This window comes from Protopterus annectens, chromosome 5.part0 (assembly GCF_019279795.1).
Source record: "Protopterus annectens isolate FY-2018-M chromosome 5.part0, PAN1.0, whole genome shotgun sequence".
Lineage (NCBI taxonomy): Eukaryota > Metazoa > Chordata > Ceratodontiformes > Protopteridae > Protopterus > Protopterus annectens.
The window spans coordinates 1,138,037,987-1,138,065,355 of record NC_056735.1 but is presented as its reverse complement, the minus strand read 5'-3'; the positions used below and the strand labels follow the sequence as shown (position 1 = coordinate 1,138,065,355).

At 38.2% G+C, this 27,369-nt stretch overlaps 1 protein-coding gene across 1 annotated transcript in view; it reads right to left on the bottom strand.

Moving 5' to 3' along the window:
• The window catches only part of CCDC138 (coiled-coil domain containing 138), a 1,743,291-nt gene that overhangs the window by 791,100 nt on the left and 924,822 nt on the right, over positions 1-27,369 (bottom strand). The window contains exons 8-9 of the mRNA XM_044070994.1: positions 10,757-10,834; positions 10,541-10,654 (exon numbers count right to left, since the gene is read on the bottom strand). Of these exons, the coding sequence (XP_043926929.1) occupies positions 10,541-10,654; positions 10,757-10,834 (192 nt within the window). The remainder of the gene's footprint in view (positions 1-10,540; positions 10,655-10,756; positions 10,835-27,369) is intronic.

The following is a 27,369-nucleotide window of genomic DNA, read 5'->3' as shown; positions in this document are numbered from 1 at the left end:
AGAAAGGAAACAACAAAGTGAAAGAGGAAAGGGGTTTTTTTTTTTTTGTAAGATATATAGGAGGAGAGAGAGGAGTACCAACAATGATATCTAGAAATACCACAAGTGGTAAAAAGAGGGCCTAAAAAAGGTAGGAGAGAGGGACAGTACCAACGATGGTATAAGGGTAACTACCAAAGGGTAGGAAGTAGATGTTTACAGGCGAGAGGAGAAATTAGCAAGACTGACTAAAAAAGGTAAAGGTTTGAAAGAAACTACACAAAAATACACAAATTTTACACTTAGCTTTGAAAAAGAAGGCTTGGCACATCTGACGAGGAACACAGCAAATGAGATCTGGTGAGACTATGAGAGGGGCATTATGGGTAGGTCTTAACTGAGAGTTTTTGGCTGTTGCGAGCTTGGAAACGCCCGTGTCGGTTCCGAGGAAGGAACCAAAGTCCTATCAGTAAGGAATGAATAAAGATTTACATCAGCAGATATAATATTTGCCAAAGAGGAATGTTGAGGGCCAGTTTTGGGGACACATTTGTAGAGATACTGGCTGGGGGAAAAGGAAAAGGCTAAGGAAAGCTGGCATAGTCATTCTGTACTTCTGGTCCTCTTACTTTTTCCTGAGAAGACCTTTGATTTTACTGCTGTTACCCCACACCCACCCCATCTTCTCTCTTTTTTTTTTTGCATTTTGTTTACAGAAAAAGACTGGTTTTATTTGTTTTTTGTTTTTTTTTTTTGGGGGGGGGCTGTAGAACTTGTATTGGGGTACATGAAATATCTTTGAAACTCCTTAAATTAATTTCCCTCTTTCATCATACTGTTTCAGAACCTGGGAGGCAGAACAGCCAAACAATACCTCATTATCTAAAGCCAAATCTAAGATTTCAGACTTTATCTCATCAACAAACGTTTGGTTACATATCCAAGCATATCTTCTAAACGCTGTAAAAGTAGTAGTGGTCCTAGACACAGTATATGCACAATCATACACACTCTTAAAAGCATGTTTAGATACTTGAAAAAGGGTAGAAACAGTGTTTTCAAAAAGAGCTTTCTTCTATATGAAGAGTGGAAGCCATTTCCCTCAGACAATCCATATGACAAAGCATAAATTTCCACATATATGCCTGGTAATTCAGAATTCTGAAGGCTAAAGTGGAAGAAAACATTCTCTTACCTAGACGGTCTAACATTTTACCTTCTTTATCACAAGGTGAAGGGTTGGTATTGAGGACCAGTCTGTTGTCAGCATGTCACAGGTTTAATAGCAGCTGGATCACAACTACGGTGAAGTAATTTACACAGTATATCTGTTTTTTTTTTTGTGAGGACTGACAGCGGAGTATCAAGATGAGTACAGGCAGTATTTAGCACATCCTCCATGGCTGGCAATATAGGAGGGATGGGGCAGGAATGAGTTACATCAATTTGTAACATATCATATTACTTTCTGAGTTCAGGAGGAACATCTATTGGTTCCCATATAAATGCATCCTTCATCCTGGCAATCGTCTGATTAACCACAGGAGGACAAGAATTAAAGTTTTCCTCACAATTTGAGTGTTGGACTTGGGAATCTGCAGAGAAGAAGCCTCATCACTGTCAAAGTCAAAATAATCAGACCCGGTTTCCTCAAGAATAACTTTATAAGGGAATGCCTATCAGTAAAGGCTTCTACTTATCAGGATTTATAGTCTGTAATGCCTGTCTAGTCAAGTTAAGGAACTCACCCTTTTTTTTTAACAGTAATAACTTCATCAGAAAAAAATTAAATTTTATGTTCCAGCAGAAGAGGACCGACTCAAAGGAGGTACTGTCGGCTCTAATGGTTTCTTGCCCTGGTTACTCCCAGAAAAATCTCCTACAGTGCATCCCAGACATAGAGAAGATACACTAGAACAGCTGAAGAGGATGTAGCTAACCCTTAGTTCATACTGGCCAATAGGACAACAGAGAAGCCAGAGATGTAAGGGAATTTTCTAAAGAACAACCAGTGGTCAGGTTCAAACACCAATGGCTGAAGCATTAATTGAGTCTGGAAAAACAACAAAGATTCTTTGGCAAGTGATTTGTTTTCTTTCTAGGTACTGCAGGAGAAGAGCGAGCCAGACAAGAGTGAGAATCCATGCTATAACTGGGGAAGACACACCAAAGGTGTTAAAGAGTACATGGAACGAGTCAGTCGAAAGGCCAAGTTGTCAAAAGTTCACAAGCAGCACACTTATACTCAACACTTTCCCTATCCATTAACTCTAAAAATTATAAATGCAACACATTTCCTGTTGGTACTGTTCAAACACTCACACACACACTGACAGACTCAAAATGGTAGGTAGGTTTCTGAAAATTGAACATAAGCATTACACTGGCACAAACTCCTGTCCATTTCTCTGTAGACCTTTCTGTCCTACAAAAATCAAAATTTACACAAGCAGTACATAATGTTTCACAAAATTAGCCCCAAATACATTAACAGTCTTAGCTTAGAATAGCAACCTGAACAAGAAACGTCCAATAGTACAAAAAAAATACTAGGTTTCTTAAAGAAGAAATACCACTGTTTTTAATACTAAAAGAATAAAAAGAATAAATGCTATTTTTTTCTTATAAGTGCAATAATGTGTTAGTGGAAGGGATCATCATCAGGGATTTATCTGCCAGAAACAAAGTTCTTAGCCAATTGCTGCTCCTGTGAAGCCCAAGAGATGCTTTTTCTCAAGACAGCAAGAAAATACTGAAGAAAGCTTCACTATGACTGCTGACTTCCCTCGTTGGGATTAGCCAAGCAGCAGCCAAAGTGCAAGACTGAGGCAGAGGTAAAGCTTTTTGAAGCTCGCTGGTTGTTGTTTCATCAGCAGGAAACAGCCCATACAGTGGGAATGATGAACATAGTTTTATTACTACAACAGCAAAATGTAATATAAACAGACATACATCTGATCAATGGGACCTTTGCCTAAACTGCTGGGAGCAAAGGAAACAAAAAGAGGATTATCTTGTCTGATTTTTAGCTAGACCACACACAAAAGGTATCTGCAAACGTCTAAGTAATACTATAATATTGACAAATTCAATGCAATAAGGGAAGAACACTGGTAGGTTACTTGTTTGATTTGGGTTGAGATGTAATGCTACCATGGGCAAGAATGCTGAGTCACTTCTAAGCAAGAGTCTGAAACCAAACGAACTTGAAAACTGGTAGAGTTGGAAACCTTTGTTAATTTAATGAGAAGTTTTTAGTACATGATTAAGAGTACATATTATTCAAACATTTATGTTTACATGTATATTATCACTGAACAACAGAGGGCGCGTATATGCATGTGTATATACACATATATATATATATATATATATATTTTTTTAGAGTGTGTATGTGTGTATACATGCATGTATGTGCACATACACATACTTTTTGGAAAGGAGGTAATGACATATTTCATTAACTGATATAGTACATATAGAATTAGTACATGACTATTATTAGATTTTTTTTTATTAATATGCAAGTATTTTATACACATATTTATAATTTGATGAACGTATATTAAGGTTTAATAATTTTAATGTTGAATGTTTAATTGAATTACATCATTTCCTGGATTGCATGTATAAAAAGAGGAGTTTGGGAAGTCTCCTCTTTTTCTGAAGAAGTTCACAATAATAAATGTGAAAGAAAGCGCTAAAATAAATATTGTCTCGAAGTGGTCTGTGAAGGTTTCCAACTCTACCAGTTTCTAAGCAAGAGTCTGTCTTTGTGAAAATAAAGATATGGTGGCTTTGAAGAAATTACATGTAGCACAGAAAACTTCTTAAAAGTCAGCTTTAGTCACAGGTTTGAAGGGAAATTAAGTTAATTCCTCTAGGATAAAACTGAGATCCCATGGAGGAGCTGGGTCTTTATATGGAGGCTTGTACAAGAAGACTCTTTGAAATGCTTTACAAACACAATGAGAGTCAAGAAATGGTTGGTGGTGGCCTTCATGATAAGCCAAAATGGCTGCAAGATGAACCTTTACTGTGGAAAAACTGAAGTCTTGATCAAACAGACCTACCAAGAAATGGAGAACTGAGGAAAATGAAGCAGTGATTGGATCTAGTTCTTGCTAGTTTGCCCACATAGCAAATTTAATCATTTGCCTTTATATGGTTTCCTGGTGGAAGATTTTGCAATGCAACAATAAGTAGACTACCCTGGGATGGTAGTCTGAGTCCCTGGTCATTAAAGGCAGAGGAGAAACTATGGAGATAACTTGAGGGACTGTGTGCATCTCCAGGAGAGGCTTGCTGGAGGGGTCTGACAGGAGCCTTGGATGATGTTCTAGAAGGAGAGTTTACTAAGTGAAGACACATATCCGGGAACCAAACTTAAGGTCAAAATGGGGCTATGACTGTGACTTTGGCTCTGCAGTCTGGCTTTCTGGATGAACATCATGAGAAGTGGGGTGAGGAGAATGCATAAAGGAGACCCGGAAGCCTAAGGTGTACTAGAGTATCTCTGAGAGTCCCGTCCTGAGAAGGCATTATTGGAAAGAAGTTGCAGCATTTGGTGTAGGAAAGCGAGCTGAAAACTTCACAGCAAAGCTTCTCCCAGTGATGAAAAAGCATCCTTACAACACACACACGTACAAATTATTCATGATGGATAAAAAGACATCTGCTGAGCTTGTCTGCTAATGGGTTTACTTGAATAAGGATATGCACTGCAAGTATAAAGTACTGTGAGTTAATTTTATGGGGACATGATAAAATTAAGTATTTAGCAGTATGGATTAAAAATGATTCTGTTGTGGCAGCTAAGGATATGTGGAAAAGACTAAACATAAGATAATATAAAAACTGAGAAAATGGAAGCTTTGTATGGAGATGGATAGGGACAGTACGAAACAAGCAGTCAAAATGTTTTTAGTCCCTTTAGTCTTACACAGAGGTCAAGCATATTTTTATCAACCAGAGGAGAAGTTGTGGATAGAAATTAATAAAGAGCTGAAGGACTTTACCTGGCAGGGGAAGAGAGCAAGAGTCAAGTGGGATAAACTGATTCTTCCATTGGAACAGGACAGATTGGGATAACCCAATTGGAAGGGGTATTTGAGAGCTACAGAGTTAAGGCTCCTATACATAGCACAAGCAGAAAACTATAATTCAAATTAGAAAGGGGATGATGTTGAAACAGGGGAAGCTCAAGAAACAAGGAGAGACTGGGAGTTTGGATGTAGACCTTTAAGGAGAATAACAGTAATCATTCAGAATATTATATCCATAAAGTAGCAGAAAATATTCTAAGAACTAAGCCCACACAGGAATGGAGAAAAGAGATTCTGCCGATAGGGATGACTGCAATTAGGGATATAGCAATAGGCAAGAGGGGGCTGGAATTTATTAGAGAAAACTGGCATAGGAACTAAGGCATTTGGAGGAAATAACTAGAGAGGAAAAGATGACAGAATGAGAAGATGCCAAGAATTTAACTGGACTGCAAGTTAAAGATGGTCTTCCCTAACAAGGACTGTTATCAGAGTATAAGCAAAGAGAAAGAAATAGGGGGTCCTAAAATGAAAGACCAGCACTGGTAGAGTTTTTAGTAGAATCTAGAACAGAAACTGCCATTAAAAAAGGAATGATTAGTACAGCATATAAAATATTTCATGATAACTGTAAGAATAAATCAGATGAGGTTAGAAAGGATTGGGAAGAGAAACTGGATAAGCAATTCACTTAGAAACGACAGGAGGATATGTGTATGCCTCCCAAATATGCAAAAATCTACAAAATTTAGGATTTTTGCTTGCAAATGATTACACAGATATTTTTATATCCCAAGTAGACTTCAGAGATTTTTTCTTCAGGTAGATAGCAGATGTTGGAGGCGTGATAGGGAAGAAAGAAGTAATTGGGAACATATTTTCTGGGAGTGCAGTGAGTTGATGGACTTTAAGGATTCCCTGCGAGATACAATGTCGGAGATGCTGGGTGGCAGATGGGTGTGATGAGGGAGATGATTTTTCTGAGTTATGATACAGAATCAGAATTGCCTAGATATGGTAAGGCCCTGCTGTCGCCAATTATGGTCCCTGCCAAAAAAGCAATTACTACAAAATGGAAATCAAAATCTAAACCAACTATATTAGAAGAAGTGAATACAGTGACAGAGATGAAACAACTGGAATTAAGATCTTTAGAAAAAGGGAGGAGTAACCTACATAGGAAAAAATGGGAATTGTGGGAACATACATTTAGGGCAGGGATGAAGTTTAAAGAAGGCGGGACTTAAATGAGCTATGTAAGTAATGTTTGGCTGAAAACAATTAGGTAGATTATAAGTGAGGTATAATGTTTGCAACTGGGAGTATGTCAGTATAGTTTGTGATGTAAAATGCTTGCAAATAGGATTGCGTCAGTGAGGTTTGTTTTCATTTGTATAAACGTATGATTGCTTATGTCGTAAGTGATGGTTTAATAAAGAAGTTTCTTATTTAAAAAGGGGGCAGAAATTGAATAATTTATGTAATGTTGCTCAGGTTACATGATATATAGCAATGTATGTGAAGCATAATGTTTGTTAATTTTAACTTGCTAATACAGTTTAATCACTTTTATATAACTGTAAATTTGCCTGTGTCACAATTGATAATTTAATAAAGGTACTGTGAGTTCACAGCCCGTTCCCACAATCTCATTCTTTTCCAAAAGAGGGGCAGAACTTGGCTCCCCCCTCTTGCTTCTTGATATACCACAGCAAAGCCAAGATGTCAGACTGGATGGCTATTACACCCTGGAGAAGACAATCTTGAAATACCAGCAACACTAGAAGGATATCCCTAATATGCCAAGACACTAAAGTGCAGTTGGGCATATTACTGGGTCCTTGTTCCCTGAACTGTCTGCTTTAGGTAATGCCCCCTACCCACCCCACACCAATGCAGAACTGTCCACGATGACCATGAAGGATGAAATGGGAGTTAAGAAAGGTTGTCTTAATAACAGGTTTACTGGTTGCAGCCAAAAGTTAAGGCAAATCTGACAAGGTCTGGATAGTCTGATCATATCAGATCGGACTCTGCATTTGTGGTCAATGAACGCAGAGTCCAGTGAGGAACTCTCATGTAGTATAATTCAAGAAATACCACCTGGATTGATGCTGCCACTAATCTTACCTTAAAAACATTAGTAAAATCTTGATTTTCTCCTGAATTGACTGTAACCTGTCAAGAAGACTAGCTATCATCATTACAGTGTCCAGGCAGCATTCAGTGAGTCCCATTTGCTGAACTGGAACCAATTGTTACTTTTGAAGGCTTAGAGAGTTTCCCATGCTCTGATGAGTCACTCCTTTTCAAGTCATGTCTGTAAACCATTTGTCCAAACAGGAAAATATTCCTACTGCAAGCAATCTGAGATGAGCCACTGCAGCTGATGAAGTCGTGCACTTCGTAAACACACCTGGGTGCTGTGGTAAGTCTGAACAGCAGGGGTCTGAAGTGGTAATGTCTTGCTCCACTCAGAAGCAGAAGAATCTCCAGGACATCTTGGCCATCTTTAAATAAAAGTAAAGCATCCTGGAGTTCCAAAGGGCACATCCACTCTCCTTACTGAAAGCAACGAAGGGCTGACTGCACTGTGACTACCGGAAAAGTGATTTTTGAACAAATTACTTTAATCAACTGAGGTCCAGCACTGGTTTGAGGTATTTTGTCGTCTTTGGAACATATAAAAACCTTAAGTAAAACTCAAACCCCAATCCAATTGCTCTTTTTTGTAGTAGGTTCTCTCTCTCTCTTGAAATGCTGCCTTTTTCTGACAGGGTCGAACATCTAAGAAAGGCACTCATGACATTTGAGAAAAAAGGGTTACATGTAGACTTCTGCATATCTCCTTAATCTAGCTGTCCTGTGTTAAGGCCAGACATACTTTTGGATACAAGGACATTCAATCCCAACTGCGTTAAGAGGTGACAGGCAGGCAAGGAAGGGCTGCACCATCCTTGGTTCTGTGGACCACCCATGCCTCTAGGGAGGCAGTTTTGAGAAAAGCTAAATCCACAGGGACCTCTGCCTTCATGCTGTTCATACTGGGGCTACTGGAACCATATGTTCATTGCATCCTTTGATTTCGGATATAGAATCTCACAGGGTCTGAAAACTTAAACCCAGCACAGCAGTAAGCATCTTGCCCTCTTGCTCATTTTGCTGCAACCAGCCTAAGTTATGGCCCAAATAAAGTGGAACTGTCATACGAGATTAGCAAAGGCCACTATAAAGTGTTCTGAAGAGCTAGCTTGCCTCTGCAAGGAGCTGTCATCTCATAACAATACATGACCCTACTGCCTTTGCAACTCCATCTGCAACATTATGCAACAGGTGCAAGGACAGCATGGCTACTGCATACATTACTGACGTCTAATTGTTTATGAGCATCTCAAGGTGGCAAGTCAGTCAGCTAGTTCCCTCTGGAATCTAATAACATGCATCAAGTAACTGATGGCTTTGACAGATAAGGTACTGGAGGCATATACTCACTTCCATAAGTAACCCACGACTCTCAACTTCTTAGAAGGATGATGAATTTCCTGAACATCTACTGGAGTTTTTCTTTTTGTAGCAGTCAAAACAATGGAGTCCACAAACAATCCTTTACTCCATCAAGACCTGTCCCTGGGAGTCCTTAGAACTTTGTTTGGCTTTTGAATTGTGTGCTCTGCTACATCCAGGACCTTTCATGCTCACCAGCAAACTAAATCCAGGAGACAGGGCCACCCATGCTGCTGGAGTGGCAGATTGTAAAGTCTCCCCTCTGCCTCAATATCTCTGGGCTCTCCCTAAATTCGGGGTCTTTTGGAGGGGATTTGGGAGAAGACTCTCCCTCACTGAGCTCCATGTCTGGGATATGAGACTCAGGAGAGTCCAAGTGTCTCCTCTTACATGTCCTCTTCCTAGATATACTCAGAAGGGAGTGGGAATTCATCTGAGTAATCGAAATAGGACTCTTCCCTGGATCTTCTGGTTCTCAGAGAGATCTCCATTCCTAGGCCCTGCTGAGAAAAGGAAGCTCAAATAAAGCCACTATGGTGGCTTGTGTACTGGGGTGGGGTCATCACAGTATGTGCCTATTCCACCACAAGAATCACCGAAGTTCTCCCTGGTACCAGCTCCCACATCTGAACCATCAGCTCTGAGGGCAACGGCACTAAGGGTGTTGAGGCTGCTGATGAATCAACACATTGAAATCAGTTGTCATGATCATGATTCTGGTAGCCCCAGGTACTGAAGATGGGGATGACATCGATGAGATGGGTCTTCAGAACAGGTATCAAACACTGACTACACTGACACTAAGAATGAACAAGATGGCAGGGATTAATCTTGGCACCAATGGCTTATCAGTGATTACAACTTTGAGCCTGTTGACTCCGTGTACCAGTGGAGCTGGAATTGGTCAACAGTGCCCATGGGATCAATGCTGTGGCAAAAAAAGGCACAGGGCCCATGGTTATTCCTTACACTCTTGGTGCTGAAACTGGCACAAGTTCAGCTGAGGGTCTAGGGACCTCAGCAGGGGAAGTTGAAAAATACGGTTTTGTCTTTCAGTTCCTGAAACCTCTGTTTTTCCCCTTCATTCTTTTTCATTTAGGTGTCATCCCTTGGAGTTTCCCCTTTCAAAAGTTCTTTTTAAATAAGTTTATTCCTGCAGTCAAAAATGGTTAGTTGGCTAAAGTCCTTGCAAGTAGATCAGTCAGGCACCCAAGAGTTCCAGTCCTAAGCATATCACACACAAGTTATGTAAGTCCTTCGGGAGGTTGTGGGTCTTATGACTGCATTATTTTGCAGTTTGTGAGGCCCACTATGTGTAAAGCAAGCCAAAAGCAACAATTAACACTGTCAAAATATCCATTTACCAACTGTGCAAATAACTAAGGAAATAACTATCTAAAGTTTGTTCATGAAGGCCAACCCAACCAATTAAAGACAAACAGCAAAAGACTAATCAGCAAACAGACAAGGGATAGCAACACAATTAAACTATCTTGAGACTTTCGAACACCACCATCAATTACAATAATAACACTTGTACTGTTTAATTGAGAAAGGGAGGAAAGGAATATACTACAGATAGGACAGGGGAAAGTATTTAAAGAGGGAGTGGGGAGATAAAAGAAATGAAGAAAACATTTTTTTAATACAAGTAGTGTATGTAGAAAACTATCTGGAATACATAAACACTTAACGATAATAAGGAATACTTATTACTTATCTGTTACCAAGTAGTGAAAAAAACTTTTCTACAATTAATTGTTTGAATTGCAGAGATCCTTGTGTTACTGGAAGTGGTAATGAGATCCTGTGGAGAAAGCAGTGCATCCTCAAAGGAGAGGAGGAGGCGAATGAGCTTACAGATGATTGTGAAAGTTGAGAAGAAGGTGTCTACAGTGTGCAGAATAGATCAACACAGAATAAATTGTTAGAAACTTTGTGTGGATCTGTCTTTCACAATAAAAACTAAGGTGCACCATTTTGATTATTAACTTAAATTTTCAAATATTTACCTTGTTTAGTTTTGTAGGGAGCTGCACTTTCTCCTGTGGTGGAGGTTTGATTTCCTGCTGCATTCTGAGAATTGTGTCATGCCCTTTGTGTGCCATCAAGAACTCATGTTTCCTCTTTCAAAAACAGAAAGAACAGTATATATTTGTTATATTTCATTCTACAGCATTAAAAACAAGAGCAAGATCTTTAAAAGAGTAAGTAAAGTTGTTAGAAACCTGGAGATTTTCCAAGCGAGCTTGAACTTTTCTTCCTTGCATTTCAAGTTTCTTGTTCTGAGCACTGACTTCACTAATCTAAAGGAAACAATTACTTAAAAGCAATTCTGCAGACACAAAAGTTTAAACCAAATGGTCAAATATTCAGAGTATATAAAAGCTATCCTAAAACTTTAAACCACATTTATGTGAGGTAATCACCTCAACGTTAGATTTTTAAGAATATTCTGACAAAAAATACTTATATGCACAATCACTTCAGGACTGGTATTTGGCTTCATGTTTTCTCATATTCTCCTTAGAGAGTCCCAGTTCAAGATCACATCATCCCCTGTTGTTGGTATAACAGGGTGGTTCTACTTGAAATTGACTGGTCTTTCCAAAACATTGTATATACACAGTTCAATAAACTATAAACAAGTATGGCTGTTTTTTTTTTCAGACAAACAACATATAAACTTATATCTTAAGACAAAATCCTTACCAAAATGGTGCAAGGCGAATGGAAAAGCTACAGCAACTATTGCAAGAAAGACTCCTGAAGATTCAACATTATAATGAGGACATCATCTGCCTCTTGACGGACATATTCAGGACAGGCTACTAATGCAAACACATATACATTGGGAGGAGATAAAATGTCATGAACCTATCTGGGTTGGCAAGCTCAAGTGCTTTATGAGAATATCTTCTGACAGAAGATCCATTTCTGAATACAACTAATTTGACTGGGGAAAGATTTGCTGCAGCATAAATGTTTTCTGTAGAAGCATTTACAGTAGGTAGTGTAAAAAACACCTTGTGAAGCAGCGGTGGTGCAGCGGTAGCGTTGTTGCCTCACAGCAAGGGGTTCTCCCATTCGATTCTTGGCTGGAGCACCTTCTGTGTGGGGTCTGCATGTCCTCCCCGCGGTCGAGTGGCGTTCGAAAGACATGCGTAGAATGGGCGTGCCTTCATTGAAGGTTGGGCATCGAGCTGGCCCTCGGCACCCGTAAAAAAATCTACAGCCAATCATTAGCGGACCGGAGTTCCGCTGTGGCGACCCCTAACCGGGAAAAGCCAAAAGAAAAACAAGTGTCAGACACCTTGTGCAAAAACTCTAACCACCCATTTCAGTGGTGTTTCACAGAAAATATACAGCAGTTTTTGATATGGATGCCTAGGATATCTCATTCATTTTCCCCAGTTAAACAGAAAGGCGAATTTGCAATGTAGCTAGGGTCTATTCTAAAAAAACGTTGTCTCTGTGAGAGAAAATTAATGATTTATAGCCAAAGGGTTTAAACCCAGTTTACTTTTTTCTTCCCCTGAGACAATGGCTACTAAAAATAAGTGATTGTATGAATCACATGAAGCAGTAAACCATCCTCAGACTTGTCCATCATGAAACCGAGAGCTCAATCAAGCACTTAGTTGCTGAGATATGTAAAGCAGAGCTCAGAAAAAAGTTAGCTAAAGGCTAATTATTGCACTCCAAACAAAACCAAAACAGGCAGCTACATGCACTTTACTGGATGAATGCAAAATACTGGTGTTGAAGACTTCCTCACAAAGATTTGCAAGAAAAAAAAATGCCAAAACAAAAATTCAGTGGAAAAACTGATCCATTTTATTATATAGGCCTTCCTTCTATTTTTTCCTGGATTTTTACAAAACTTGTATTACTGAATATCTGTAACAATACTTACCACCAAAGATGACCTAAAAACCATGCGTCAATGACCAGGGTTCTGAAAATTATCTCTCAGTCGGCCACGGTTACTAATGAGAAGTTCAGGAAAGATGAGAAGGAAATCAGCAAGAAGGATGAAGGCGACTGGGTGAACAACACTGTCTAACTTTAGACAACATGGTCTTTTCCTGGTACACAAGTTCAAAACGCACTTACTCCTGTTAGAGCGATACAAGTATTTGCTAAAGATCACAGTGCTCTGTTAATTTTTTCTTCTTCTCAAATAATGTGTGACCATGGAATTGTGATATCTAAGTTCTAGAAGAAGGGTGTGGGGAACTCTTATTTCAAGCTGCTCCATCATTCTGTGTGCAGTGGGTTGCTTTAGCTGTATTAGATTTGCATTACTGAGATGCATGAAATCAGGTGTCAGTTTCTCAGAGTAGAACCCATACTTTACATGGTCTGTAAGGATCGTGTTTACATGGTCTGTAAGGATCTTGTTTAGATGGTCTGCAAGGATCTTGTTTACATAATCCTGTCTGAACTTTCATTAGGATTATCTGGATAACTGAGAATTTAAGGAAGGCATATATCAACCACAGATCTCCCTCAGGAAGTGATGAATGTTGTTAGAACCGAATCAGTCAAGGAAAAGACCTAGAGAAAAATGTGGATCACCTGACAATGTATTTGGAAGCAAGGAGACCAATGGCTAGATCATTCCCACAGGTCTTGATATGTCCTTGCCTACACTGTTATGGAGTTCATTTACAGGGGAAAGACAGACAGTCTGTTAACTTGTTCTGTTCTACTGGGAAATGCACTGCTTTGATGCTGATACCCCTCAACAGTACTCAAGGTCAAAATTATAAGGTTGCTTAATAAAGTATGTAAGAGTGGGTGCTATCCTGTTTGTTAAAATATAACACTACTGTGCAGCTGCTTGTCTGGAGGCTGAAGGGACAAGATGCTCACTTCCAATGACCAGTATTTGACTAGTAGCCCCAACAATAAAGGGTAAAATCATAGGAGGAGGGGAGAACTGAGGCTGGCTCTTCTTTCTCAGAAAGAAGGGTGACAGAAAGCTGTGGCCTACTCTTCTATGACAGAAAGAAGGGTGAGGAAAATCACCATAAGAAAATCCCTCTTACTGAAGGCTGGGACAACTAATATACAAGGTATTTACTTTAAAGGGAAGTTGATGTTCCAGTTCTGCACGCATGGCAGCATACATGTGAATACACAGCCATCGTTGTATACTTAGCACCAGGAATGTTAGGGAGTGAAATAAAGCAACAACTTGACCACTGACCCAAAGTAGCAGAAGAAATTTAATTAAGCTTTATTAAATTTCTTCTGCTACTTTAGGTCGGTGGTCAAGCTGTTGCTTTATTTTGCTGCTTAATTGGTCGTGGTGATGTTAGGGAGTGAAAGCTGCTATGGCTAATATATAATGCACCTTCTACCTCTTGAGCTGTCACACTTGTGCAGAAATTCATAGTCAACACCACTAGCCATGTTTCCTCCCTCAAATTAGGATGAACATACAAGTCAGTGCACCACATGGACAGACAAGTCCCACTGGAGTGGCCCAGTATGCTGCAGAAGATCAAGAAAATCAAGTTAAAAAAGTCTAATCTTAATCTGGATTCTGGTCCTGGAAAATCTCACACTCTTTATCCCCAGAAGAGACTGCAGCTGTGAGCCAAGGAAAGCTGGTTTAAACAAATATAAGGTATCCAGACAACCACTCAACAGGTACTCGTAATGACAGTTTATTGGGTTCTCAATAAAACCACACTCAAAACACAATAGTCCACAGATTAAGCGCTTTTGTCGGAATAACCAACTTCATCAGAATACACATAATACAGCTCAAAGAATTTAAATACCCTCCCAAAGGCAAAAACCCTGACATCACATCCTACTATTAGATCACATCCTGTCAACTAATGCACATATTTAAAGGAAATAATACCTGACTTAAATTGCCAAGACATATAAAAACGTATACCCCCATATTGCAAATAAATATAAAAATGTAAACACACATGCATATACCAATGAATATAAATGTATATAAATATATAACAAACAAGTTTTTTTGTATCACAGTATTTACAGTTGTTTGTTATATATTTATATATATTTATATACATTTATATTGAGAACCCAATAAACTGTCATTACGAGTACCCGCTGAGTACCACCTGCTGAGTGGTTGTCTGGATACCTTATATTTGTTTTTCTTGGTTTGGGTTTCCTTTGGACAGAAAAGATGGTTCAAAGAAAAAACATCACTACATGTAAAAAGGAGCAAACCAGATATAGTTATTCATTAACCGTTACCCCATGTGCCCCGATTCATATTGTGAGGCTACCCTTATCAAGCACTGATTTATTTATTTATTTTTTGACAAAAACAGCAAATTGCCTGAATGACAAAAGCGTGTGCTTTGATGATGTGACTAAACGTCAGTCATCTAGAAAGGCAAATACCTATACCATATGGTTTCACGAGATTGGGGAGGCAAAAACTTACATTTTATACTTCAAATACAAATTTCATGCAATTCCCCCTCCTCTTTTCTCCTTTGTTTTAGAGAGAAAATACTACGTTCTCAAGAAACACAAAACACGCTTATTGCAGCTTAAACACAGCTAAATCATATCTTGCAAAGGTGTCAACAGAATGAAATAAAGAAAAGAAATCCATCACATTTTCAAACAAGCTTTCTCTACTCCGGTACTAATGTATTTAGTACACTTTACGTTAAAATTTAAAAAACCACTGAAGTAAAGGATTATGATAGTATCTGAAATCTTAACTATGCTGCATGTTTGAGACATGGATGCCAAAAAAACGCAATGACAGTGTAGCAAATCTAAACGGGTGAAACTATGTCCATGTTGAGATGACGTAACAACTGAGTTATGATCAGAGAGACCCTATCATAATTCTTTATAGTACATGGATGTCTAGCAGTCTCAGTGTACTACTAGTTACAGAAAAAGGTACAGTCATGTGAAGTGCACACTTACAGCTGCCACACAGACATAGCTAGAAATGAAGTGCATCACAGTCATACACTTCACTCTGCAATACTTTTTTGTTTTGTTTGCGACTCTAAAACATATTACACCTTTTAAAATGGTGAAAATACTATGGATAGTGTTCTACGCTGCCTACAATTAAGCTCTAGTCTCATGTTAAGAGCATTAACAGCACAGAAAAGTTGCTAAAATTAGTAGCACCTTTCTTAAGTCAGAAAGGTTCTCAACAAAGTTGTCTTTTTATTTATTTTATTTGCATTTTTAACCATGATAAAGCACTGATTCACTTGGACCTTTTCCCGTCTCAGCCTTGGAGCACTCTCTGGTTAAGTAACTTGATCAGAGTCATACATTTAGGCAAGTGGTGCATTAGGGAATCTAACAGGAAGCAGCCCATTAATAGTTCACAACCTTAACCCTCTGCACTAACTGCCAAACATTTGGAGCATAATCACTGTGCTCCATGTTTTGTAATTGGTTTAAATAATTTACACCCTACTTGTGTGGTACAGAGAGATAAAGCCCATTACAGGACCACAGATAACTCATGTTTGACTACTGACACACAAGTACCTAGGGACTGTGTGGGAGGATGCATCCTACACCAACTCACCCATCCTCAGGTAAGTGGGGCAACCTAGCTCCCTGCACTGGCTAAGTCTACAGAAATGCAGATATAACACCCACTCAAAGAAAGAGGATGGGACTGGGCAGCTTACTCCAGCTCGCCCATCCTCCAGGGGTACTGGAAATTCCTGCAGGAATGTAGGTGAAGCACCCACATCAAGGAGAACAGCATGCTCATGTTGCAGAGCAGTGAGACATTTTACTGGCAGTCTATGTCTGTACTGTTGTACACAATGCACCTCCCAAGAATCAGCAAACATGGAGTACACAAGCTGACAAAAGGGGGTGGGCATAAAATAGTCCACATGATCAGCAGAATGGCCTGCACCTTAACATATCTGACTATCATCTCAACCAGGAAAAGAATGGGCCAGAGGGCTCTCAACCTAACAGAGGAACAAATAGGTCAACAGGGTAGAGGAAAGGGAAGCCAGAAAGCATTTCTTTTGGATTCAGGTAAAAATACTTTGAACCCAATTTATAACAAGAAAGCATTCAAAATCTATACTGGTCCTATAAATTGATGAATAAAAAATATAAAAAAGTTATATACTTACCATAACACTCCATCTGTGTTGTCCATTTTCATTCTAACTCAACTAATGGGACTGGATCTAATCCTTGAATCCGGCACGGACATTATACTAGCCCGTGGCCCTCAAACTCTTAAGCTTCTTCCCCACCCATAATACACCATCCCTAACCTCTCAGATCTTGTTTGCAGCTTGACAGAAGACTGTAAGAGAAATGCCATAACTGGAGTTCAACACAAAGGACAAAAGTGTCCTTGACATGTCTAATTCCTCCAGAAGTCAGTCATGAAAAATGGTGGGGGATGGTGGGTGGGAAGTTAAGGAAGAATAAAAATGGACAACATAGATGAACATTATGTCAAGTACACAACTTTTTAATCTGATATTGTCAGTTTTCATTCTTTCCACAACTAATGGGATGGAGTTCCCAGCTATCTAAATTCTTGGGTGGACTCTATGGAACGATATTCCTGAGTACGGTTGAGCCAAAGACTGCTATTCCCCTCGAGACCAGATCTTGTTTGTAATGAGTGAAAAAAGTATAAGGATTTCACCAAGTTGCAGCTGCACATATAGCGTCCATAGAAGCTCGAGACTGGAATACAGCAGAAGTTGACATAGATTTGGTTGAAAGAGCCTTTAATGGTTTTGGTAAGGGGAGAATGAATTTGTTATAGATAAATGAAATGCAATCTGTCAACCATCTAGATATTTACCTTTGTAACTGGTTTGCCCAATTCATTATGTGCAAAGGAAACAAACATCTGATCCATCTTTCTAATCTCTTTTGTTCTGTGTAGGCAGAAACACAATTGTCTCTGAACATCCAGTAAGTGCAGCATATATTCCCCTTTATTTGCAAATTTCGGAAACATTACTGGTAAATTAATGGATTGGTTGATGTTGGATTCAGACACCACCTTAGAAAGGAAGCAGGGGAACGTAACGAGACCCTATACTTATGAAAAATCAAATATGGAGGCTTAGAAGATAATGCTTGAATTTCTGAAATTCTTCTAACAGATGTAATTGTGTCTAAAGAGATAGTTTTCCAGGTCAAACATTTTAGATCATATTTAGCTGCAGGCTGAAAGGGGGAAAGTATTAAGTGCACCAAATTTAAATCCCATGGCGGCATGAGATCTTTATAAGGGGGTCTTGGCAAAAGAGTACCTCTCAAAAAGGCCTTGCACAGTTTACAGGAAGCCAGTGAAGAATTTTGAAACCCCGCATGAAAGTTAGAGATTGCTACAAGCTGAACTTTAATAGTTGATGAACTAGCACCCTCATTAAATAAATACACTAAAAATTCTAGAACAGACTGAACTAGAGCTGAGATGGGGTATATCTGATTCTGCTCCGCCCAATAAACAAATTTCTTCCATTTACTCCTGTAGAGTTTCCTAGTAGAAGGTTTATGGGAAAGTTAAAAGTATGGAATGGACAGGAGAAAAGAGCATTGGTTGCCTGGCTATTAAGGGAATTGGAGAAACCACACTGTTAGTTTGAAATTTGAGCTATCTGTGTGAACCATGCCTGTCGGGTGAGAGAGAAATTCTGGAATTAGATCCATAATCCAAAGTAAATATAGAAGAGGAGGCCAAAGGAGGAGAAACAATATCTGTCAAGGCCAGTAAGGTGCAATCAGGATGACTTTGCTCTTCAACTGGGCTGTTTCTGAAGGAATTTGGGAATTGGGAGAACATACATACATAAAACAGAGGGGGGTCAATCGTGGAGCAGAGCATCTTTCAGTGATTTCTCCAGTGGGGGCATCAGGGCAAAGAAGCTGCTGCACTTGTTGTTTAGGGGAGATGGAAAAAGATCACAACAAGCCTGGCACCACTGAATGAAAATCATTTCTTTCACTTTGTTGTTGAGAGACCACTCATGAGGTAGTAAGATGGACCTGCTTAGTTTGTCTGGTATCATATGTTGGACTTCCCCAGAATATGAGTTGCTATTAAAAAAAAGTTTGGAAGATATCAGCCTTTGCCATACTCTGAGGGCTTCTCGAAACAGGGGAGAAGATCTGCTTCCCCCTTGTTTGTTGATGTACCAAACTACTGACACGTCTGTCTGGACTACAACTGTCCCGAGAGGGACAGCGTCTTTGAATGCCTGCAATGCCAAAAGCAACACATCTCCAGAACACTGATATGCAAGTTGACCTCTTCGGGGGCACCAAGTGCTTTGGACTGTTTTTCCAAGAAAATGCCCCCACCCCACCCACCCAAGTTGGGAAGCATCCATGGTCACTATGGTCTTTGGCTGAGTGGGGAGGAAAAGACGACCATCTAACAGCTGTTGTGACTGCACCCACCAGGAAAGATATCGTTTGCATACCTGGGTTACTCATCTTCACCGACATGGGATGAGAAAGCATTGACCATTGTGCTGCTAGCATCCATTGTAGAATTCTCATATGGAATCTTGCTAAAGGGACTAAAATTACTGTAGCTGACACTAAACCCAGGGCTTGCAGAATCAATCAGGATGAAATCTTGGTACTGCAAATTATTTTCCTGACCTGCATCTGTATTGTTTGCACTGCTGACAATAGAAGATTAGCTACCATAGATACTGTGTTGAGCACTGCTCCTATGAACTCCAGTGTCTGGGTTGGTTGTAAATTTGATTTGTTGCAATTTATGGTTATCCTGAGATGTGAACAGGTCTGTAACACCTGATCCCGAGCTTCTATCATTCGATGCCTGGTCAGGGCAATAAGCCAATCATCTAAATATGGAAACAATCAGAATTCTTGCAGTCTCAAGTGAGCTGCTACCACTACCACACACTTGGTGAACACCCTGGGGGCTATGTTGAGGCTAAAGGACAGTGCTATGAACGTCTGTTCATCTTTATATGATAGCATGCATCCTGAAATCTATAGAGCACATCCAATCGGCCTTGCCCAGAATGGGCAGAATGGACTGAACTGTGACCATCAAGAACTGTGTGTTTCGAACTGACTTGTTCAAGACACTGAGAACCAGATCTCTTAACCATCCTATTCAGACTGTGCAGCACAATAGAAATATGAATATCATTTTTATTTGTAGCACTTTTCATACTAACCCATTTTGTTGTCACCAAATTCTTCATAATGACACCCAATATAGTCACTCTTATCAGCTCTTGTTTAACTCTACTCTGATAGCTTATAGACAATTTTCTTGGAGCATGAATCACTAGTACTACAACAGGTTTTATCTATATGTGATAGTCTCCTGACCAGCTTCTTAAGCTTGTGAATAAATAAGCAGTGATATGCTGGGTAACAGTGCTGTGACTGCAAAGTATTTCAGATATCTCTGCAACTGTGCAATATTATTCTGAATACATCAAATCTTTGCTTTCACACTCACAATGAATTCATGTTAATAGCTTTAGATTCTAACAAGCCTAATAACCCAAAATATCAAGACAATTTACTTATATATGTGCTACTGTTTGCAAAAGAGGTTTGAATTGTTTGGTTCTCTATTTATGTCAGCAGTTTCTGAGCTAATAATGCTGCTGAGTGGTCAGATCAGGTTAATGTAGTCACAGCTCTCTCTTCATACTCCAACTGTTTTTCTCAAAAAATATAACATTATGCATCTATTTCCTAGTTTAAATTACAGATGTTCCATTAATTTCCAACATTTCTTTCCAACAGTCTCAGTGCCTCTGTTAAATTTTCAGAAACTAAGTCTTTTCATTTCTACATTACTACCATACAACTCTTTTTGATGCCTTAAGTCCAGCAATTTGAACATTCTTTTAAATATACTTGTTTTTGCTTTTTCTCATCTTACATAAATGACCTTTTCTAGTACAGACTCTGCAGTATTAATTTAATGCACAACAATTCTTGCAGTCTTGCTTGCATCCATGCCTGCTCACCTTTTTTATCATCCATTACTTTTATAATACATCTTCACTTTATTTCTGATTTTTCATTTTACTCCCGGTTTACTTTACACATATCCTTGTCAACAGGTAATTCTTTTAGTTGTACATGGTAATTTTACCTACTCTCCAAACAACCACAGTTTTTAAAAAGGTCAGGTATGCTTATCTTATAAGCCTGTCACATTTCATTATTTTTTTTATCAAAGTATTCTATTTTCTAAAAAAAAAAAAAAAAAAAAAAAAAAAAAAATATGCATAAAAGGTCTTTGCAGAGCCTTGTATATAGCAAGCTTTTCTCTGGGTTGACAATCTTTCTTATCTTCAAAAAAGACAAGAAAATTATGGCAACATATAGAAATGTAGCACACTAAGCAAATCCGCTTGTAGTGAAGAATAAAAACTTCAGAATCCAAAGATTCCAGTCTCCTGTCAAATTTCCTTCTAGTAAAAGGATTTCAGGTGTGCAGATGACCAATATTTTCAATGCAATTACAGTCCTGTAGTTACAAACATATGTGTTCAATTCTGCATTCTGCTTCTTCAGTTCAGACACCCATCATGTCAGCAACCCTAACACACACCATATGGACACAGTCAGCATGGTTTAGGCTTTATAATGTATATACTCCATCTGAATTCTCTGGAAATGCTGAGTACTCACATTATGTCTGTCATATTGTGAATCACACCAGCTAGCTCATGCATCTAAAAGCTGTGTATACAGATGTGTGTGTGTGTTTTTATATAGATATATATATATATATATATATATATATATACACACACACATACACGTGTGTGTGTGTGTGTGTGTGTGTGTGTGTGTGTATTCATGTATGATATCCATACGGATGTGAGAAATCATAGCAGTGAAAGGAATAAGGAAGGTAAAGAATACAAATGTTTACAAAGCTAGTGGGATATTTTGTCTCAAAACAAAATTATCATTTTCATTTTGCAAAGTTGTTCAGAATGGGCAATAAACCTCACTCCACTTGGCTTTTCAATAAGAAATCAAGTTGGGTAACAATTCCTACTTCAGGCCCAGCATAGATATATAAGTGACATTACTACATTTTATGGCCACTAAGCTGCTTGATGTCTGTTAATGAGAGGGTGATATCTTTCAAGCATTCCAGTTCTTTAAAAATCATACAGAGCTTGTTAATTAATATAAATGCTTCAGACATCTACTGGATCAGAAGCTGTCCTATACATTCTGAGGCAAATTTCTCCATGATTCAATGCTTTAATTCTTGTCACACTGCCCAATTTTTATTCCTGCAAATAAAACTGGAGACAGACACATCCCATATTCTCTTACAACGAACAACAGTAATCACTTTTACGATAGAAAATTATCTACACACTAATGGGTCTACCACACCACACAAAAAGACATAGACAGGTTTGCCTACAGATCCAGGATGACACAGCTAAAGTATTTATTCTGGTCACAACTGAAATGGGCTTTGTCTGAATTTATTTTCCCCCTTATACATGGCAAACCATTTTGAGACATATTAGGGATCACAGCATGGCATACTTCAGGTTGTGATGCTAGATAAGAGGTTATACAATGAGCAGAAGTGGTTCCACATACTTTAAAAGATATCTAACAATGCATCCTTCAGTGTGGCAGTTTAAAAATCCCGACCAAACTCCTCACAACTACCCAGTGTCCTCTACGTTCAAATCAATCAAAAAGCAGCTGAAAGAGACATCTGGATTAATACAAATATGAGCTGATGTATTGGCTCTTTACCATGGCCCAAGTCCCTCTCTTGCCTTAGGAATCGCACATTTCTATTATTATAGTCTTTGATACACTCTGACATCCTCCACTATACTTACTGTCTTCTCATATTATCTCCCATTCACCTCCTTCATTTCCAGCAGTCTTTACTGTTTGCAACCTCCCAAGTCTCATCCATCTGCACCAAAGCTTTATTTATTTATTTGCAGTTTGTTTGCTAGGATGGTCCATTGAGCAAGGAAAAGCCCATTTTTAATGGAGTCCTGGGGAGAAAAGCTCCACAAAGATAATGTACATAGTAAACACATTTTTAGTAATATAGTAATACAGAAGTACAGATAAAAAACATGGTATTTAAAAGTACAGTTTAGTAAAATGTAAAAGAGAGATTATATACTAGTAAATATTTACAAATATATTTGTTCCTACTGTAGAGATATAATAGTAGAGGCAAGAAATACATATATAACCTTTGAGAGTTTTAGTAAGGAAGTGAGACAAGGGAGGTGTGAGCAGAGAGGAAAAAGTAGGAGAGGAAGAGAGTAAAGAAGGAGGTAGATAGTTTAGTTAAAGATGGGAAAGGGAGAGGTAAGGGAAGCAAGAAAAGAGAACAAGGGTGAGTTGCTAAGGGAGTTATGTGGGGTGTGAGCAGGAACATTCCCAGAGGGATATTAGATTTGAGTGAAGCAAAGTTTTGAAGGTAGAGTGGCTGCTGGTGGTATGGATAGAGAGGTGTCAGGGAGTTCCTAAGGCATGCTAAGGAGAAGGGTAGAAGATGTTTGCCTGGTGGGCGAGCAGTCTTGTGTAATTCAATCAGATTCTGGTTATTGGATCTTAGAGGTCTATCAGGCAGGTGCATTTTGAAGGTGGAGGCAAGAGAGGGATTAAAGATGAGTTTGTGAGCATGGGTGAGTTGAATGTAGGTAAGATAGTTGGGCAACTCTAACCAGTTTAATTTGTGAACGGCAGTACAGTGGTGGGTGGAGCATCTGTAGCCTGTGGCAAACTTGGAAATTTTGTTGTAACAGGAAGACAGTTTTGTCTTGAGAGAAGATTGTAGGTTAGTAAAATGTGGGGCACCATACAGGAGGGATGGGATAAGGTATGTGGTAGAGAGAACAAACTTGATTGAGGAAGTAAGGTAGCAATTGCTTAATCCTTTTTCCTCGCCAATAAGCTCACAATGATCTCCTCATCACGTCCTTTAAGCTATCCTTCTGCTCACTTAAGAGTTACCAACCCTTACCTCCCTATCCTAACATTTATTCCTACAGATCCCAACTTCATTTTATAATCTCACTGTTATGGTCTCCCTCAGCCTCACACAAAATGTGTTTTAATTTCACAATAATTGATTCAGTAAAAACATGTGGCAAACAGGTTTGATGTGAAAGAGGCACTTGATTAGAAAGAATACATTTTGGTAATTAGACTTAGAAGCTTATCAAAACTTCAATGATAAAGAGAATTTTAAACTTTTTTCTTTTAAACAAGAAAGTCTTTGAAACACTGAATTAGATTTTTTAGGTCATGTGATGTGTCATATGACTATTATAAAAGTATCTAATTTGTTTTATGCTTACTCTGATGAAGTTTCATTGTATGGTAACAAAAGCACTTACAAAATATTAACAGTGATATTTTGATGGCTTGTTTTACTTCATTTATTGTTTATGTTTTAACCGTGGTATGGTTGACATGTTTTGGAAGTCATTATTATTTTAAATTCACATGTTCTTGTGAAATATAAGTTCTATACAGTCTAGTCCAGTTATTGTACATTGAGGAATAATATGTAAATTCTTTACAAAGTTCTTACTACTGAATTAAAGTCTTCAATACAATTTTTTTTTCAGAAATTGTCTCACTTTTGTTATATTTTCCCTTTTAGGTCCCCAGATACATCCTCACTACTGCAAATCAAGTTTCATTCCCCAACTATACGTAATATTCCCTTGTTGAACGCTGATTATTTGTCCCAAAATTTTCTTAAGCTCCATAATAGCAGTTTTTAGTGAAATATAAATACATGCTAGAGTAATCCTCCTCCCTTGCCTGTAGCCCCTTACTACCACAAATCTCCAATTACTGTCTTTTCCCACTTCTATCACTACTGGTGTCCCTCTAGCAATCACTTTTATTATTCCCTTTTTCTCTTGTCCTTGATATTCTGCTGAATATCCATCCTGAGATCCTTTCCCTCGAACAAAAAACAAAATATGTTTTCAGAACACCCCACCCCCTATTAACTTAAAGCAAACACTCAAAACTATGTACATTTTTAACAAATTAAGTTTACCCCTCCCTCCCCCAGGACAAGGACAACTGCCACAAATCAACAGCTGCACACACAGGCAAAAACAAATCTAAAATTAAAGTTGCTACTCTAAAGCACGTTATAGCCTGAGTTTCCAATTGCTGACTGTTCTATTCTTATCTCTATTCCGCCTTCCAGATGTGAAAAACAGTTTGTATGCTTTCAGAAAATATTGTTTTAGCCATAGGAAAAACTGCACTGGCTACTTCTAAATTTAAACACATTAAACTATAAAAGCTGCTGGGGAGGCTTCAATCTTTTGCTCACTTCCCATAATTTTAAATTTTATTTTTCACTGAACTGTAAAAATGTTCAGAACTCTCATTATTAACTGCTTGCACCTGCAAACAGTTTGGCTCCTTGTAAAAGTAGTCGGCAATGAGAAGGAAACAGCTAACAACTTGCAAATACATGAAGGAATCTTTGCAAATTTCTTTCAGAAACTAAATGTACAGAAATCTCCTGGCCAACTGCCTTCAGCTAAAGAGTTCTTATGTTTTACTGAGAATATCTGTTAATGGAAAAAAGTTTGTGTCTGTCTGTGTGTGTGTGTGTGTATATATGTATGTATATATATATATATATATATATATATATATATATATATATATATATATATATATATATATATATATGCAGATGCAAGTAAATTAGCATTTTTTGTGGCTTTCATCAGTTTGCCATATTTTTTAAGCCTATTTGCTTACAAAAAATTGTTTATAGCTTAAGTCAAGGACATTAATCTAGACATTTACCCTTGTAAAAACAGGGGAAATTGTCATCTTAGCTCTATATGTAATATAATCAGTACACGTTTACACCCCATTAATTTAAACTTGCCTTTGCGCAGGCTTTCCTGTCTTGTTATACATTAAAACCTATATTTCTTACAACTAAAAAAGGTACTTTTTTTTAACACATACAGTCACTAAAAATTTAAAATACCGCTAACTGCACACTATACAAAACTGCTTTACAATATAACATGCAATTTACATCATGAAGTCTTTTATACAATACTTTTGTACTTGCATTTACTTTTTTTCCCTTAGAGTGTCCTCAATATTAAAGACACTGTGTAGGGTATATGCTTTACAGTCCAACCAGAAGTTTAACAAAGTCAACAAAAGTCCAGTCTTTTCCTTAGCTATATTTATTTGCAAAGCTAAGTTTCACAAATGTGATTGACATTCTATAATCTCATATTTATTCACTAAATTCAGTGCTGCTTTTGTTCTTCCTGATCATTTCTGTGTCCCAACACCAGACTCTGGTTCAACTCCATGGTACTCCTGATTCTTCTAGTCAATTATTGTGCTTTTTTTTTCTCTCTCAAATATTTTTCTTTAGAGCACTGTGAAAGGTTTCACTGGCAAAGTCTCTCTATGAGCTTTATTGTCCAAAAAATAAGAAGTAGAGTCCCATTCTGCTTGCTGGCTCACTTTTTGTTGGATAAATGTTTTCACTTCCTCAGTGGCATGTTGAGCATCAAAAATGGCTTTGATCCTCCAAGAAAAAATACTCTGAAGACAGCTGGACAGAGCAGGTTGAGACTCGCACCCGCTTCTCAACATTCCCTGATTGCCGGGATAAATTTGCTTCTCTTCTGCCTGGTGTACAGTGAATACTCATTTTCCACAAACACACTATTATCTCCCATTTTTTTATTCTTTTCCATTCCACCACAGTTTTGTAAGGATCAGCTCTATCTGCTGGTATGAATGCATCTTTATAAATATAGGTCTTGGGTGCTTCCTCAAGGCCAGGATTGGACCATGCACACAATGGGCCCTTTCAATTAACAAATCCTGCGTGGAACACCAGTCAAGTTGCTTATTTATATTTCCATAATTTAATCACCTCTGAGTATTTGATTTATGTTTTTCATCAAAATTTCTGGAAGCTGTTTTTTGAACCGAATCTGAAGCTTGAACTGTTTTTTTTTTTCTGAACAGCTTCAAGATCCTTCCCAGACAGTGGTTTCTCTTCATCTTTTCTGGTTTATTTTCTTTTGGGTTCTCCAAATTTCTTCTTTCCTAGCATCCAGGCAGTGTACACACTAGCAAGTAACTGACTTTAACCCAAATAACTGTTACAATCAATTCCTTTTTCTCAGTTTCTCTTTTCACATTGGGAGAGATGAAATTAAGCTGCTGTTCAGTATGCAGCCATCAAGAAAGTTCAGGATGAGACATCTTGACAGTCCTGAGCATTCTGTGCTGAAAGAAATGTAACATCTATGGGTACAGCAGCAAGCAGTTCATTAAAAAAAAAATAAAGTCTGAAACTGCAGGAGATGAATAAGCAACAGCAGCCTCCCCAACAGTCCTGATACTTTGAAAGATAATGCATCAATAAGGATCAAGTTAAATGCAATAGTCAGTTTACTCAAAACATATAAGGAAACCCTAGCTAGGAAAAGACAGCACAAACTCCCTATAATAGAGATTCACAAGTATCATCCATTTATTTAGTTAAAATAGGGCCTTTGTAAAATGTAGATAAATACCTCCAGAGTTAAGCCTGAATAAGGCCAAGTTCAAATTTACACAAAATATTATGCCTATGCACAGTGACTACACAGTAAAACGAGGATTTTATGCCCAGGTTAGCAACATAAATGTGCTGCAGAACACAGTCCTGCATTAAGTGCAGTATTCAAAAAAGTTAATAACACTTATAACAAGCTTCACTCTATTTAAATACCAAAAACATATACAGAGTACATGAAAAAATGACTTTTAGAAGTAA